At 39.1% G+C, this 15152-nt stretch overlaps 1 protein-coding gene across 1 annotated transcript in view; it reads right to left on the bottom strand.

The window, feature by feature from the left end:
* The window catches only part of RTTN (rotatin), a 478682-nt gene that overhangs the window by 171173 nt on the left and 292357 nt on the right, over window positions 1–15152 (bottom strand). The window contains exons 29-31 of the mRNA XM_030212687.1: window positions 10437–10565; window positions 9146–9256; window positions 684–842 (exon numbers count right to left, since the gene is read on the bottom strand). Of these exons, the coding sequence (XP_030068547.1) occupies window positions 684–842; window positions 9146–9256; window positions 10437–10565 (399 nt within the window). The remainder of the gene's footprint in view (window positions 1–683; window positions 843–9145; window positions 9257–10436; window positions 10566–15152) is intronic.

The following is a 15152-nucleotide window of genomic DNA, read 5'->3' on the forward strand; positions in this document are numbered from 1 at the left end:
CCCTCATTTATACTTTAATATATCATACCCCCTTTCACATCAATCCCAGACAGCTCCCCCTTCTACTGCAATTTTTGCTTGGCAGTAGAATGATGACAACAGCAGCATAGCACCTTGGAATGTGCCCCCTTTCTCTTCCAGTGTTAAGAATGTCATGGTTTGAACTGTAGGGGATACCATAATGCCACAAGGTTCACATTGCAACATTCCAGTCCCCAGCAACAGCAGGAGGAGGAGGAGGAGGATGATAGTCTCGATATACTATGCTACCTATTTTATTCCTATCTCAGAGTTGGTATCTGTATGGATGGATAGGAGACACAGATTTTCAGGCTGTTACTTCCAGTTCAACCTGGTCTCCTATCTCCAACCATGACTGCAGATAAAGAGAATTTTGCAGGGAGGGTCTTGTTTTATGGTCTCTCCTGCAGTTGCAGAACGGTCAAAGACTGGGAACACTTAAATGGGTGCCATTTGTGATAATGGATTTACTGACATACTGGAAACTGAATTAAGGCTAGAAACTCATGCCACAAAGACGACTAAATGTTCATAGATCATGATGCTTAAGTCCAACCTTGCTTGAGATGATTATGGTAAACTTATATGTAGCAGTTTTATATTTTAATTAAAACACAAATTATTTGATCAAGTAGGAACAGAGAAGAAAAAAAAATGCATACCTCTCTGCGTACCATACTACATTCTGACTGGTCCAGGAGAACATTTAATATGGTTCCCCACAATCCTCCTGAAATGTTCTGACAGCTGGCAGCTAAAGCGATTGATCCTGTCTCAAGGGACGTTAGAGCTGATCCAATTCCCAGACAAGTGAATCTCACCTAACACAATTTGTAGAAAAAAAAACACTAACCTTTTTAGAAAAAAAAAATCAACTTTATTTAAATCCAAAAGCTATAATTTAACTACTTGTTATGGGAATATACTTTATCATATAATTTTCATTACCTCGCAATAAGCTATCTGAAACCAACTGCATTTTTCAAAGAACTCTTGACAACATACAGAATAGTCATACTCAATGTGGAATGTAACACAAATATGTAATTCAAGTCCAAATTTTTCCAACTTGAAATACTGTAGGTAATAAGTTCATATGCAATCCAACTCAAAGGAAATGACATTTTGACAGTGATGTCACAAAAGCATACGATCTGTTTCATTCTGATATTGTTTATTCCACACTTGATATACTGCCTTTCTGTAGATACAGCTGAAGCAGTTTACACATATACTATTTTTGGAGGTACTTTTTGGCCCTAATGGGCTCACAATCTAAGGTTATTTTTATCTGGGGCTTTGAAATAAAGAACTTTTATTTTACTAAAGTGTGTATCTGAAATTTATGCTACAAAGAAAATATGAGCAATAACTGAAAATGCTAAGTATTTTTTTTAAAGAGAAATTAGGTCTTACCTATTAATTTTATTTCCTTTAGTCCATCCAAACTGGTCCAGATGCATGGGTTATTAGATTTAGAATTTATTATTTTTAAACTGCAAAGGAGGTCACCCCCAAACAGTAAGAAACCTAATAACACAGTTCCAGAACAGATAACATGCAGAAAGTCTATATGTCTATAAGGTGCAGCAACATTCAGGCAGGCACTAAGTAAGCTAAACAAATCAAATAATCTCTTAAATGCTTTTTAAACAAGGACAACTGTGATTCAGTCTTCAGCCAAAGTGGCAACTTGTTCCACTCCATCAGACCATCAACTGAAAAAGCACCAGGCCTAGTCAATTTCAAACGAAATCACTGATGTGGGAACTACAAGATTACACTTCTCCAATGATCTTAAGGAGCATATTAGTGTGTAGCACATTACAGCATTCTTCAAATAACGCACAATGAATAATCAACAATAGTTTATACAGTATAAAATATCTCATAGCTAATTGAGGTGCGTTGTCACATGCTCGGACCTCGATAATCACAGCAGAATTCTAACTGCTGAATTTTTCGCAACCTGAAGCAATTGAATACAATGGTTCGATAAACCTAGATAGATCCCATTACAGTAATCCAAAGCTTGTACCAGTTTTTTAAAATCATGCTATGGTAACAAGACTTCAACTTACTTAATATACACATTCTAACATACACACTACAAACTAAAACATGGACGAGGTCTAAATGAGAACAATAGAATCCATCAAAACACCCAGATTTGTTACTTGTTTTGACGTCTTAATAGTCACTCCCAGCAATGAGATACTTTCTGACAATTTTATTGTCAAATCAGAGACTACACACTTAACTTCTGTTTTATCAATATTCAATTGCAGCCTATTTTGAGTCAACCACCCAAGGACAGCATCTAAAATAATTTCAAACTAGATGTTACATCTAGATCGGTCGCAGCTAAAGAGAAAAAAAAATGATCATCATCAGCATATACTCTACATGAAACTCCCAAAAAGTACAATAAGTTACACATTAGGTGCAAGCAGATGTTAAAGAATATAGCTGACAGGACTGATCCATGGTACTCATGTGCATATATGATCTGTCAAAACTGCCATCATCTACGAACATTACCACCCTTCTATCATTCAAAAAAAAAAAAAAAAGACTCAAACCATTGCAGAACCCCCAAAAGGCCACAGGCACGTAATTGCTGGAGTAGGATGGCATGATCCAACGTGCCAAAAGCTGCAAACATATCAAGAAAAATGAAAAACAAATTGTGCTGCTTATTCAGCCTCACCTCATAAACAGTGGCAGCCAACAATACTTCCATCCTGTGAGCCTTGCGGAAGCCATATTGATATGGATCCAACAAAGAATGAGTACATAAAAAAAAAATCATCCAACACATGAAATACAGAAAGCTCTAAAACCTTGGCCTGCATTGGCAAGATGGAAATAACGTAAAAGTTTACCAACAAAAGACAGGAAAAATAGGAGACCACCACAAATCTCAGTAGACAAAAAAAATCTCCCAATCAAATTCAAAGAAAGTATCCAAATTTACTGATTGCTCTTCCACAATATTAATCGATTCAAAATCAGTTTTTAAAGCGCCTGTAGTATAGATGAACTAAACAGCATCAACAGAAAATGTTTGCTGTGTAAAAAGCCAAAGGGACCCGTTTCACCAACAAACACAGCTTCATCAGGGTCTTAAACAGTACAGACAACCAATCTAAAAAATAAACCAAAAAAACTACTAAATTAGAAAAACCTTTTAAAGAAAAAATTTTAAGAAGAAATTTAAAGAACTACACAACACTTACTTTGCAGTTGCTGTGTGTATGGCGAAGACAAACATACATCTAAGCCGGGCGCTGCTCACATCAGACACCACAGCTTGGCGCTTTAATAATGGATGTGAACACGTGACCCACCAACACAATAAATTTAAAAACAAACTAATACACAATTCTAAAAATTTTAAAGAACACTGCTACAAAACCTCAACGATAAAACCCACAATAATAATGCCTTTTAATGTTGAACCAAAGTTTTTTTCAAAAAAGTGTCCTTCAAAACAACGCTGACCAATCAACATCTTGATTCAAACCCACTGGCTGCAAGGAATTATGTTTATAGATCCATTGTGCTTCACATCTTCTTATCTCTGTACTTGATTACCACTACGATACCATAAGGGAACAAAATACTTCAGATCTTTAAAATGATGCATATTGTCCATACAATATTGTACAAGGGGTGTGCTAACACGGCCCATTTTCAAATTAGATTTATGTTCACAAAGACGAAAGTAGTCATTCCCACAATTTCACTCTTACACGTAGAAAAATGTTGTAAACGGTAAATCTTACCATCAAATGAATTACATAATTCCTTAGTTTGTAACATAATGTCACAAACAGAACATTGCATGCATTTGAAATTTTTATTTATTTGTTACATTAATATCCCACATTTTCCTACCTATTTGTAGGCTCAATGTGGCTTACATAGTACAGGAGAGGCGTTACAGACTCCGGTGTAAACAAATACAAAGTGATGTTGTGGTAAGATAAAGTTCATGTAGCACAGCCACTCTAGGGAATTGTACAACGGAAGAGTTGTTTTATGTCCATTACGCTCTTTAGTTTTGTTGTGTTGCAGAGATCAGGCATTTATGTTGGATTGGTAGGGTATGCCTTTTAAAACAGGTTAGTTTTAAGTGTTTTCCAGAAGTTTAGGTGGTCGTTTGTAGTTTTCAAGGCTTTTGGTAATGTGCTCCACAGTTGTGTGCTTATGTAGGAAAAACTGGACGCGTAAGTTGATTTGTATTTGAGTCCTTTGCAGCTTGGGTAGTGCAGATTTAGGTACGTTTGTGTTGATTCGGATGTGTTTCTAATTGGTAGGTCGATTAAGTCTGTCATGTATCCTGGAGCTTCACCGTAGATAATTTTGAGAACCAGAGTGCAGATTTTGAAAGCAATGCGTTCTTTAATTGGGAGCCAGTGTAGTTTTTCGCGAAGGGGTTTTGCACTTTCAAATCGCGTTTTTCCGAAGATAAGCCTAGCTGCCATGTTTTGAGCGGTCTGAAGTTTCTTTAAGGTTTGTTCTTTGCATCCCGCATAAATTCCATTGCAGTAATCTACATGGCTTAGTACCACTGATTGTATCAGGTTGCGAAATGTTCCCCTCGGGAAGAATTGTTTCATATGTTTGAGTTTCCACATTGAGTGGAACATTTTCTTTGTTGTGGATGTCACTTTGCTCTCTAGTGTTAAGTTGCAGTCTATTGTAACGCCGAGGATTTTCAGGCTGTCTGAGACAGGGAGGGTGTAATCTGGGGTGTTGATAATTGTGGGGTTATCCACTGTGTAGGGATGAGAAGATGAGACAGTGTGTTTTTTCTTTGTTTAGTTTTAGTTGAAATGCATTTGCCCAAGAGTCCATGATGTTCAAGCTGATCTTGATTTCGTTGGTGATTTCTGTCAGTTTAGATTTGTAAGGAATGAATAGTGTGACATCGTCTGCATAGATGAAAGGGTTAAGGCCTTGGTTAAAAAAGGACTTGGCTAGTGGGGTCATCATTAGGTTGAAGAGAATCAGTGATAGCAATGATCCTTGTGGTACTCCGCAGTCTGCTTTCCATGGTGATGATATGTTTGAGTTTGATTTTACTTGATATGATCTTGTGGTTTGGAAACCCTTGATCCAGCTAAGTATGTTTCCACCAATCTCGAACTTATCTAGTAATCTTATTAATATATTATGGTTTACCATGTCGAATGCACTAGACATGTCGAATTGGAGGAAGAGGATGTTTTTGCCTATTGCTATTTCCTGCTTGAATTTGGCTAGGAGAGTGAGTAGTACTGTTTCTGTGCTGTGGAGGGTGTAAAAACCTGACTGTGATTCGTGTAATACTAAGAATTTGTTTATATAATCTTTAAGTTGTTTGGCTACCATGCTTTCCATTAGTTTGACTGACAACAGAATGAATGCTACTGGATGGTAGTTAGTGATTTCATTTGTTTATTCTTGGTGTCTTTTGGTATCGGAGTGAGTAGGATACTGCCATTTTCCTTGGGGATGAGACCTTGCTGAAACATGTAGTTTAGATGGTTTCAAAGGATTCCAATGTTAGCAGACCATCCTGTTCTCCAGCCTCTTGCTCAACCACTGAGACTCTTCCCATGTCCACAGGCTTTGTACTAGCTGACCTAAGCAACGAGCACCCCATCCCTGGAGGCTGGCATCTATCGTCACCACCAGCCAAGTCCAGAGGCTCTAGACTCACTGCCTGTACTAAATTGGGGTGGTGAAAACACTAATCAAAGCTCTTCCATGCATTGCCCCTGAGCAGCAGTCACATTTCTAAGTCTTGTGTCCAAGGAAACCATCAAGACAGTAGAGTGTCCTGCGGGAAGGAACATGTGAACTTTTGTCTACTGACTACCTCCAGTGTCACCGCCATTAACCCCAATACCTGGAGGTAATCCCAAGTAGGGCTTGCACACTAAGGAGATGGTGAACCTGGCTCTGCAACTCCTGCACTCTGACCTTGAGCAGAAATACAGAACCCAAATGAGCATCAAACCAGACCCCAAGATAGTCCATCACTTGGGAAGGTTTGAGGCTGCACTTGGCTTGGCCAAACAGACCCACCCAAACCACTCCAAGAACTATACCACTCGTGCTGTAACTTATTTGCTCTCCTGATGAGGCTTTGCTTGAGCCAATTTTCCAGATAAGGATGTACCAGAATTCCTTCCTTGTGGAGCACTGCCACCACCATCACCTTGAAACTTCTGAGGCACGGTCACCAGGCCAAAGAGAATCACATAAAACCGATAGTGCTGACCCAAAACAACAAAATGAAGGAACCTCTGGTAACTTTGCCAAATGGTATTATGAAAGTGCCCAAGCGATCCTGCTTCCACAATTAGATTATTGTAATTCACTTCGACAAGCAGTTAAAATGTTTACAATTAATGCAAAATACAGCCATAAGATTAATTAGCGATACTGGGCATTTTGAAAGTGTGGCTCACATTTTTTGAGATTATCACTAGCTAATGATAACTAAGTGTATAGATTTTAAGATTCTTTGTCTAATTTTCAAATCAATATTTGGGTTGAATTCTGAGGGCTTAAGTGAGCTGTTGATATTTCCATCTGCTGAAAATTAGGTTTCTTGTGAACTCTGAAATTAGATTTCTCTTCTTCGAAGAATGTTCGATTCATATCTATTCTTGAGGCCTCTTTTACTTTTAGTTTCAACAATTTTTATTGATGATACAGCATGTTAACGTGTCAACAAACTCCACAACAAAATGGTACATGGTACATGTCAAACAAAGACAAAGTGATATTCCATCATCAAGATTTTTTCATTTTCTCCCCTCCCCAACTTACGCTGATAACCCCCCCTCTCAAATTAGACACAGTACTGTTAATTAAAATGACTTGGCAAACCCTCCAAACATCCAACAGATAGCAACCGTACTGTATAAAATTACTCACCTTCCCTCACCTGCTCCATTTTGCTCTCTGTGAAACAACGAATGAGAAGAAGTAGGTCATACAGCAATTGAATTCACCTAATGCTTAGAATTCAATTGCTGTATGACCTACTTCTTCTTGGCTATGAATACCATGCCCCCCATCCCACCCACCCCATTCCCCCCTACATGTATGCCAGCCTTACAAGTGAGGTACTATATGAAATCGGGACACACCCACCCTACTAAGAGAGGAGGCGAATAACCAGCCCCCCTACCCACCACTCCCCATGATTAAGCGACTTAAGGCATGTATGTGAACTAACACCAGGTCCCCACCCCGTGCCCCTCAACTAACTGCTGTCATAACCCTACCTTAACCTTGGGAGACCTAAACTATTATACCCCCTCAACAGTAAATGTTACCTGCCCCCCCCCCTCCCTATACCTCACCCAGCATGAAGAGTGATAATTAAATACCTCCTATATCCCAGCAAATTACACAGAATCCCATCCAATCATAGCACATTTAGCACCAAGCTCCTTCACCTAGAAAATAAAGCTGACAAACATGGGTCCCAGAGCTTCAAGAAGTGCGCCTTTTGTCTATGCGAGCCCCTCACCTCTCGAGCCTCCCAGATCATTAATTGGTGGAGTTGGTTGCGCCAGTGCCAATATGCTGGCGGCCCCTCTGACAACCAAGACTGCAAGATACATTTCCGCGCTAATAAGTAGGCTTTCCGAAGCAGCACCATGTGCGATGCTGCCCGTCCTATACTTGGGCCAGGGCTATCTAACAACAATATGTCTGGGGTACACGCCAGCGGTCGTTGAATTAGACCCGAGAGGTATCTGATGATTTGCTTCCAAAACCGTTGAATTTTATCACACCCCCAAAAGGCGTGATAATACGTATTATCTGATAGCTTACATCTGGGGGGGCACAGCGCAGAGGGCAATCTTCACACTCGGACTATCTGCACCTGAGTGAAATAGGCTCTATGCAAGATCCAAAAGTAGCACTCTCTATAACTTGCATTACTTGTAAGTCTCGGTATACTTTTGACCAATGCAAGCACATCCCAAGAATCCAGCGTCAAACCCATGTCTTGCTCCCAGCGATGACGAATCACTTCCAAATCCCTAGGCCCCTCCAAAGCCCACAGCACCCTATATATATTCCTGAAATGGATGTGGCATGTTCTGAGATAGAGTAAAAAAAAATCATGTACCCGTGCACCCATTCCACTCTGCAATGCTTCTTTACAAAGCGATTGCACGTAATGCTTGAGTTGACAATAAGCAAACTCATCCCCCCATTTTATTCTCACTTGACCCTTCAGCGCAGCCAATGACTTAAGAGAGGGTGCCACGAATATTAGTACTATCCTCTAGTGGGCTGCAACATCATGCAATGTCAGAATCAGAAATGCACAGAGCTCCATATACCTTCTGTGGTAAAAAAATAAGTAAATATTTAACTAAAAATAATGGACACAGACTGCAGAAAGGCTATTCTAAAAATATTTGCAAAATACAGTATTTAAAATCACCAAAACTTTGATTAATGACATTTTCTGTCTAATTTCCTACGGTCTCATGGGCCACATAAAATTCAATGTTGGCCACAGGTTGCCCACCCCTGGGTTGGAGCAACAAACTAAGGACCTAGGAAGCCATAATTCAAATCCTTCTTTTCCACCGACAATCCTTTGGACCTTGGGCAGGTCACTGAACCCTCTATTACCTCAGGTAAAGAACTTAATGCTATATTTAATAACGTACATTAAAATGACATAACATACATCATTTAATATAAGCCTCATTATAATCAATGGGGGCCTATTAACTAACTCCCCCCCCCCTATTTACTAAGCCGTGCTAGCTGCTGCCATGTGCTAATGCCGACACAGCCCATTCACTTTGAATAGGCTATGTCGGAATTGCTGCGCGACTTAGTAAACAGGGGGGTAAGTATTAATCACCATAAAGCATATGAAAAGCAAATTAATGAATGCTAATGTGTTAATGCAGAAATTCAGATGAGTAAATGGGCTCAGACTCTAAACCCTCATGGGAAAGGAAATAACTACTGTACATGTGTGTAATTTACTTGAAACCACATTTGGAAAGGAGAGTAATTAAATCTAAAACCCTAATCTAAATTTAACACACACTCTAAAAAAAACTGGCCACCTCTTTCTACTAACCTCAGGGTCTCTATCCACCCATAATGGAATCAACCATGCTAAACCTAAACGAGAAGGTATCTGGTCTTCACTCCCATGATCATAAGGCAGGCACCATTTAGACACCCAATCCTAAATAGAACAAGGGGGAAAAAGACATTTTTAAGAAATACATACATTCCTCAAAATACATTATATTTCTCAAAATAATTTGTTTCTTTGCCTCCAAGACAACAAAGGCAGTACCTAATTTGAACATAAATTAATTTAAGCAAAAATGTTGTGTCAAATTTTTGGCACACTTTCTTGAATCTACCCCTTAGCATGTAAATCAGCATGCTAACAGTTACCAACAGTTACCATTGCTAATTCACATGCACTTTAGTAAAATATCCTCTTAGCACTTGGAAAGACACTACATTATTTAAGTTATTTTTAGTGGAGTTCACTATGAATGGCGTACAAATTTGAATTAGCAGCTGGTAAACATACTATTAAGAAATCGCAGATAGTTAAAATGCAGCAGCCATTAGATTAATACGTCCATTTATTTATTAGGATTTATTTACCGCCTTTTTGAAGGTATTCACTCAAGGCGGTGAACAGTAAGAATAGGTCAAACATGAGCAATAGACAATTACAGCAGTAAAAATATTCAAAAACAATACAAAATATGGCATGGAGGCGTATTTTCAAAGCACTTACACTTACAAAGTTCCATAGGTTTCTATGGAACTTTGTAAGTCTAAGTGCTTTGAAAATGAGCCCCATGGTATACTACTTACAATGTCAACACAATAAGTAATAGAACATTAAAATTGACTGCGAAGGGTAAAGCAAAGAAATATCATATAGTTAGGTAAGAAAGTATAAAGAGTTAGAAAGTAAGGTAATTGATTTAAAGAAAGTTGCACATGAGATCAGAGAAATGGTTAAATATTATCTCAGCTAGGGTAGGAGTGTCTTTAGGAATGTCAATATTCTATAGCTGGAATATTAAAACAAATTATGAGTATACATGCATTAGCAACAAATTATTAGTATGAATGCATTGGCTCTTCCTTTTTGTTTTATCTATTCTTGTCTCTTTTTTATTGTTAACATTTCAATACAAATTTTAAACAACAAAAAAACAATGAAATATCAAGAGATACTGTGTTCTTAAATCTCAAAGGAGCGGTAAATTGAGCCCTATGTATTCCTTTTAGAAGCAGACAACAGAAACCAGACAAACTGAATCTATGTCAGTAAATTGTTTTCTTATTTCAACCTGCAGAGAATACAAACCAAAGATAAACTGTTCCTGCCTCACCGTATTTTTAGCTTCAACCATCATCTCATGTGATAAGTGAAGCAAGCACAATACAGTGCTCTTGGTGACACCTTTCCCCATAAAAGACAATGCATTTCCTCCCCATTCAACATAGAAAGCTGAGATAACCTGAAACAAAAAAAAAAGGGGGGGGGAACAAAAAAACCCAATTTTATAGCAGCTTTGATTATGCAAATTAAGAAAATACTCTGAAACCTTTTATTCACAATTAATGTTAACAATATTGCTGCAACATATAAGGTTTATACTTTATTTTTGTAAAAAGCATTTTGGTGCAATTATGTGCAATAGTCAAAGATTTACAGAATTTCCAAGACAACATTTGTGTATGCTAGCTGACATTTGTATGTTGATTGAAAAATAAATTCTCAAGTTTTAAAACTAAGGGCCCTGTTTACTAAGCTGTGCACCTTAGTAAACAGGGCCCTTAATTCATAAAAAATTAAGAAGTTAGTTTCAAAGGAATATCAATATAATTCTAACATCACACATATACCAAAAAAATAGTTCAATTTGAGTTATAGAAAGATAAAATAAAACTAGGCATACCTAGGATGTATAGAATAGTTATACATAAATATAAGAAAATTACTATTTATCAGCAATGTAACAACTGAAATAAAAGTTTTCAGACTTTCTGAAATAACTTATACTTAGATATTGATTAAAGTTCTAAAGGTAAGCCATTCCACACCTTAACCGTCTGATAAGGACAAGTTAAAGTATAAATCCAATTGTTGTGTCAGACGTACATTGGCATTATCGTTTGGACAACAGCAATCAGACATACACTGAGGGGGCTGACCATGAATAATTTTAGAAACCATAGTACAAACCTTAAAATAATCCGTGCATGGATTGGAAGCCAATGTGATTTAAGGAAAAGAGGAGTCATGTTGTCAAATTTTTTTTTTGCCAAATACATTAATCTCAAAGCTGTATTCTGCAATGTTTGCAATTAGGACTGTACCAAATATTTGTATTCGATTCAGCCTCAAATAGTGCCCCAAATACTTTATTCATATTCGACCTAATAATGATTTAAATTCAAGTATGAATAATCTGGGGATCTACTGTGCTAAATCCTACTGAAATAAACACTTATCTCTGACTCTGTCCTCCAGTGTTTCAAATCTCTTCTCTACCACTATGTTATCCAAGTCTGTCAATGAGGCTGTCTCTTCCTATAATACTATTCTCTCCTCTGCTCTGGATACTCTCGCTCCTCCCATTCCCCGTTCTGTAAAACATACCAAACCCCAGTGGCTGACCTCTAGAATCGGCTACCTATGTTCCTGTGCCCGCTCTGCAGAACGCCTTTGGCTGAAATCCCATGCCCCTCCTGACTTCATACATTTCAAATTCTTGCTGACCTCCTTCCAGTCTGCTCTTTTACTTGCCAAACAGGACTATTACATCCAGTTGACAAATTCTGTTGGCTCAAACTCTCAACGTCTCTTTGCCACACTGAACTCTCTCCTCAAAGTGCCTTCACCTCCAACTCCCCCTACACTTTCTCCCCAGACTCTGGCTAAGTACTTTCATGATAAGGTTCACAAGATTAAACTTGAATTCTCAACCAGGTCACCTCCACCTCTCCTTCCCTTAATCCAGTCTCTCAACCCTCCAACCCCTGCCTCCTTTTCTTCCTTTTCTAAAATCACTGAAGAGGAAACTACACATCTTCTTTCCTCCTCAAAACTAACTACCTGTTCCTCTGAACCTATTCCCACCCATCTACTTAACACTATCTCTCCTTCTCTCATCCCTTTTATCTGTCATATCCTCAATCTTTCACTGTCCACTGCGACTGTTCCTGATGCCTTCAAACATGCCGTAGTCACACCACTCCTTAAAAAAACCTTCACTGGACCCTACCTGTCCTTCCAACTATCAACCCATCTCCCTCCTCCCTTTCCTATCCAAGATACTTGAACGTGCTGTTCACCGCCGTTGCCTTGACTTTCTTTCATCTTAAGCTATTCTTGATCCACTTCAATCTGTTTTCACCCCCTTCATTCAACTGAAACAGCGCTTGCTAAAGTCCCCAATGATCTGTTCCTGGCCAGATCCAAAGATCTCTATTCTATCCTCATCCTTCTTGATCTATCTGCTGCCTTTGATGCTGTTGATTACAGCCTACTCCTTGATACACTGTCCTCACTTGGATTTCAGGGCTCTGTTCATTCCTGGTTTTCTTCTTATCTCTCACAGAGTACCTTTAGTGTATACTCTAGTGGATCCTCCTCTACTTCTATCCCACTGTCAGTTGGTGTACCTCAGGGATCTGTCCTGGGACCTCTTCTTTTCTCCATCTATACTTCTTCCCTTGGTACTCTGATCTCATCCCATGGTTTTCAGTATCATCTTTACACTGATGACTCCCAGATTTACCTCTCCACACCAGAAATCTCAGCCGAAATCCAGGCCAAAGTATCAGCCTGCCTGTCTGACATTGCTGCCTGGATGTCTCAGCACCATCTGAAACTAAACATGACCAAGACTGAGCTACTTATCTTTTCCCCTAAACCAACCTCTCCTCTTCCCCCATTCTCTATTTCTATGGATAACACTCTCACCCTTCCTGTCTCATCAGCTTTTAACCTTGGGGTCATCTTCGACTCCTCCCTCTCCTTCTCTGCACATATTCAGCAGACTGCTAAAACCTGTCGTTTCTTTCTCTATATCATCACCAAAATTCGCCCTTTCCTTTCTGAACACACTACCGGAACCCTCATCCACACTCTTATCACCTCTCGCTTAGACTATTGCAACTTGCTTCTCACAGGTCTCCCACTTAGCCATCTCTCTCCTCTTCAATGTGTTCAAAATTCTGCTGCACAACTAATATTCCACCAGTGTCATTACACTCATATTAGCCCTCTCCTCAAGTCACTTCACTGGCTTCCTATCCGTTTCCGCATACAGTTCAAACTCCTCTTATTGATTTATAAGTGCATTCACTCTGCAGCTCCTCAGTACCTCTCCACTCTCATCTCTCCCTACATTCCTCCCTGGGAACTCCGTTCACTGGGTACATCTGTCTTATCTGCACCCTTCTCCTCCACCGCTAACTCCAGACTCCATTCCTTTTATCTTGCTGCACCATATGCCTGGAATAAACTTCCTGAGCCGGTACGTCAAGGTCCATCTCTGGCCGCTTTTTGATGCTGCTTTGAACTCCTAACCCTTATTCACTTGTTCAGAACCCTTGTTTTATCACTTTAATATTCCCTTATCTCTTGTTTGTCCTGTTTGTCTGTCCTAATTAATTGTAAGCTCTGTCGAGCAGGGACTGTCTCTTCATGTTCAAGAGTACAGCGCTGCGTACGTCTAGTAGCGCTATAGAAATGATTGCTTCTTTTATTATTTCTGTTAAAGCTCAATGCTCATTATTTGTATTCAGCCAACTAATATTTTTCATTATTCGTATTCTGATGAATAGTAAAATATGGTATTCGGTTCAGCACTAATTGCAATAATCTAATTGGGATTCAATCAGAGCTTGGACAACTAATTTAAATTTGATCTATCTTCTAAAAATGAATGGGCTGTGTCGGCATTAGTGCATCGCCAGCGTGGCTTAATAAACAAGGGGGTATGTTTGTTATTCATCCATGATATTTGCTATTCATCCCAATATGCTAATTCTTTTCATAATAAATTTGACATTAAATCTAACATATGATTTAACGTCTATTTCTCACCTTATATACCAATACGGCAGTTGGACTCATTTTTGGTAAATCAAAATATGCGAGCGCATCACCTCTTCGTGAAAAACTTCATTGGTTCCCTATCAGAGAACGAATAAACTTCAAGGTCCACACATTGATTCACAGGATTATCTATGGAGAATCTCCGAGCTACATGATCGATCTGATAGACCTTCCAACCAGAAACAGGTCTGAATCTTCTCAAACATACCTCAACCTACACTATCCTAATTGCAAAGGTCTCAAGTACAAAACCTCTTATGCATCCAACTTTTCCTTCATAGGCAGCCAACTATGGAATGCCCTACCCAGATCCATTCGCTCAATCAACAATTATCTCACACTCCTCTACCCTTCCGGAAATCGCTGAAAACCCATCTATTCAAGCAAGCATACCCAAATGATCTAACCTAATCTTATGAACCCTTTACCCAACACCTAATTACTCGACAACGACTATGACTTAGACCACATCTTCCATCAATTCCCCCTATACTATCCCTCAAACTATTCCCTCCTCTGGCCACTCCCACCCCTTATCCCTTGCTCATTTCAACATTCCCCCTCCTGCCTCTCCTACCCTCTTCTTACTTGCCCATACCACCTATCTGCATATCTCCATCATTATTCTGTTATACCACAGCTTGTACTCTCTCTGCTATACCTTGTAACCCCTATTACTATGTAAGCTGCACTGAACATGACTCGAGTGGGAAAGCGCGGGGTACAAATGTAACAAATAAATAAATATACCCAATACTGGGAAACAGGAACAAGCTGGATTGTTACATATTTCTACACAGACACTACAAGCCAGCAGAATCCTTCACCTTGGTTGCACGTGCAGAACATGGACCGACCCTCAACTAATATAAACTAGGGTGCCACATAAAACATGCAGACAGAAACTGAAGACCCCCCCCCCCCCCCCCAAGAAAGCCAGATTCTATACGCAGTGAAAATACTTGTAAAAGTAGCA

Source organism: Microcaecilia unicolor, chromosome 1 (assembly GCF_901765095.1).
Source record: "Microcaecilia unicolor chromosome 1, aMicUni1.1, whole genome shotgun sequence".
NCBI classification, from domain to species: Eukaryota; Metazoa; Chordata; class Amphibia; order Gymnophiona; family Siphonopidae; genus Microcaecilia; species Microcaecilia unicolor.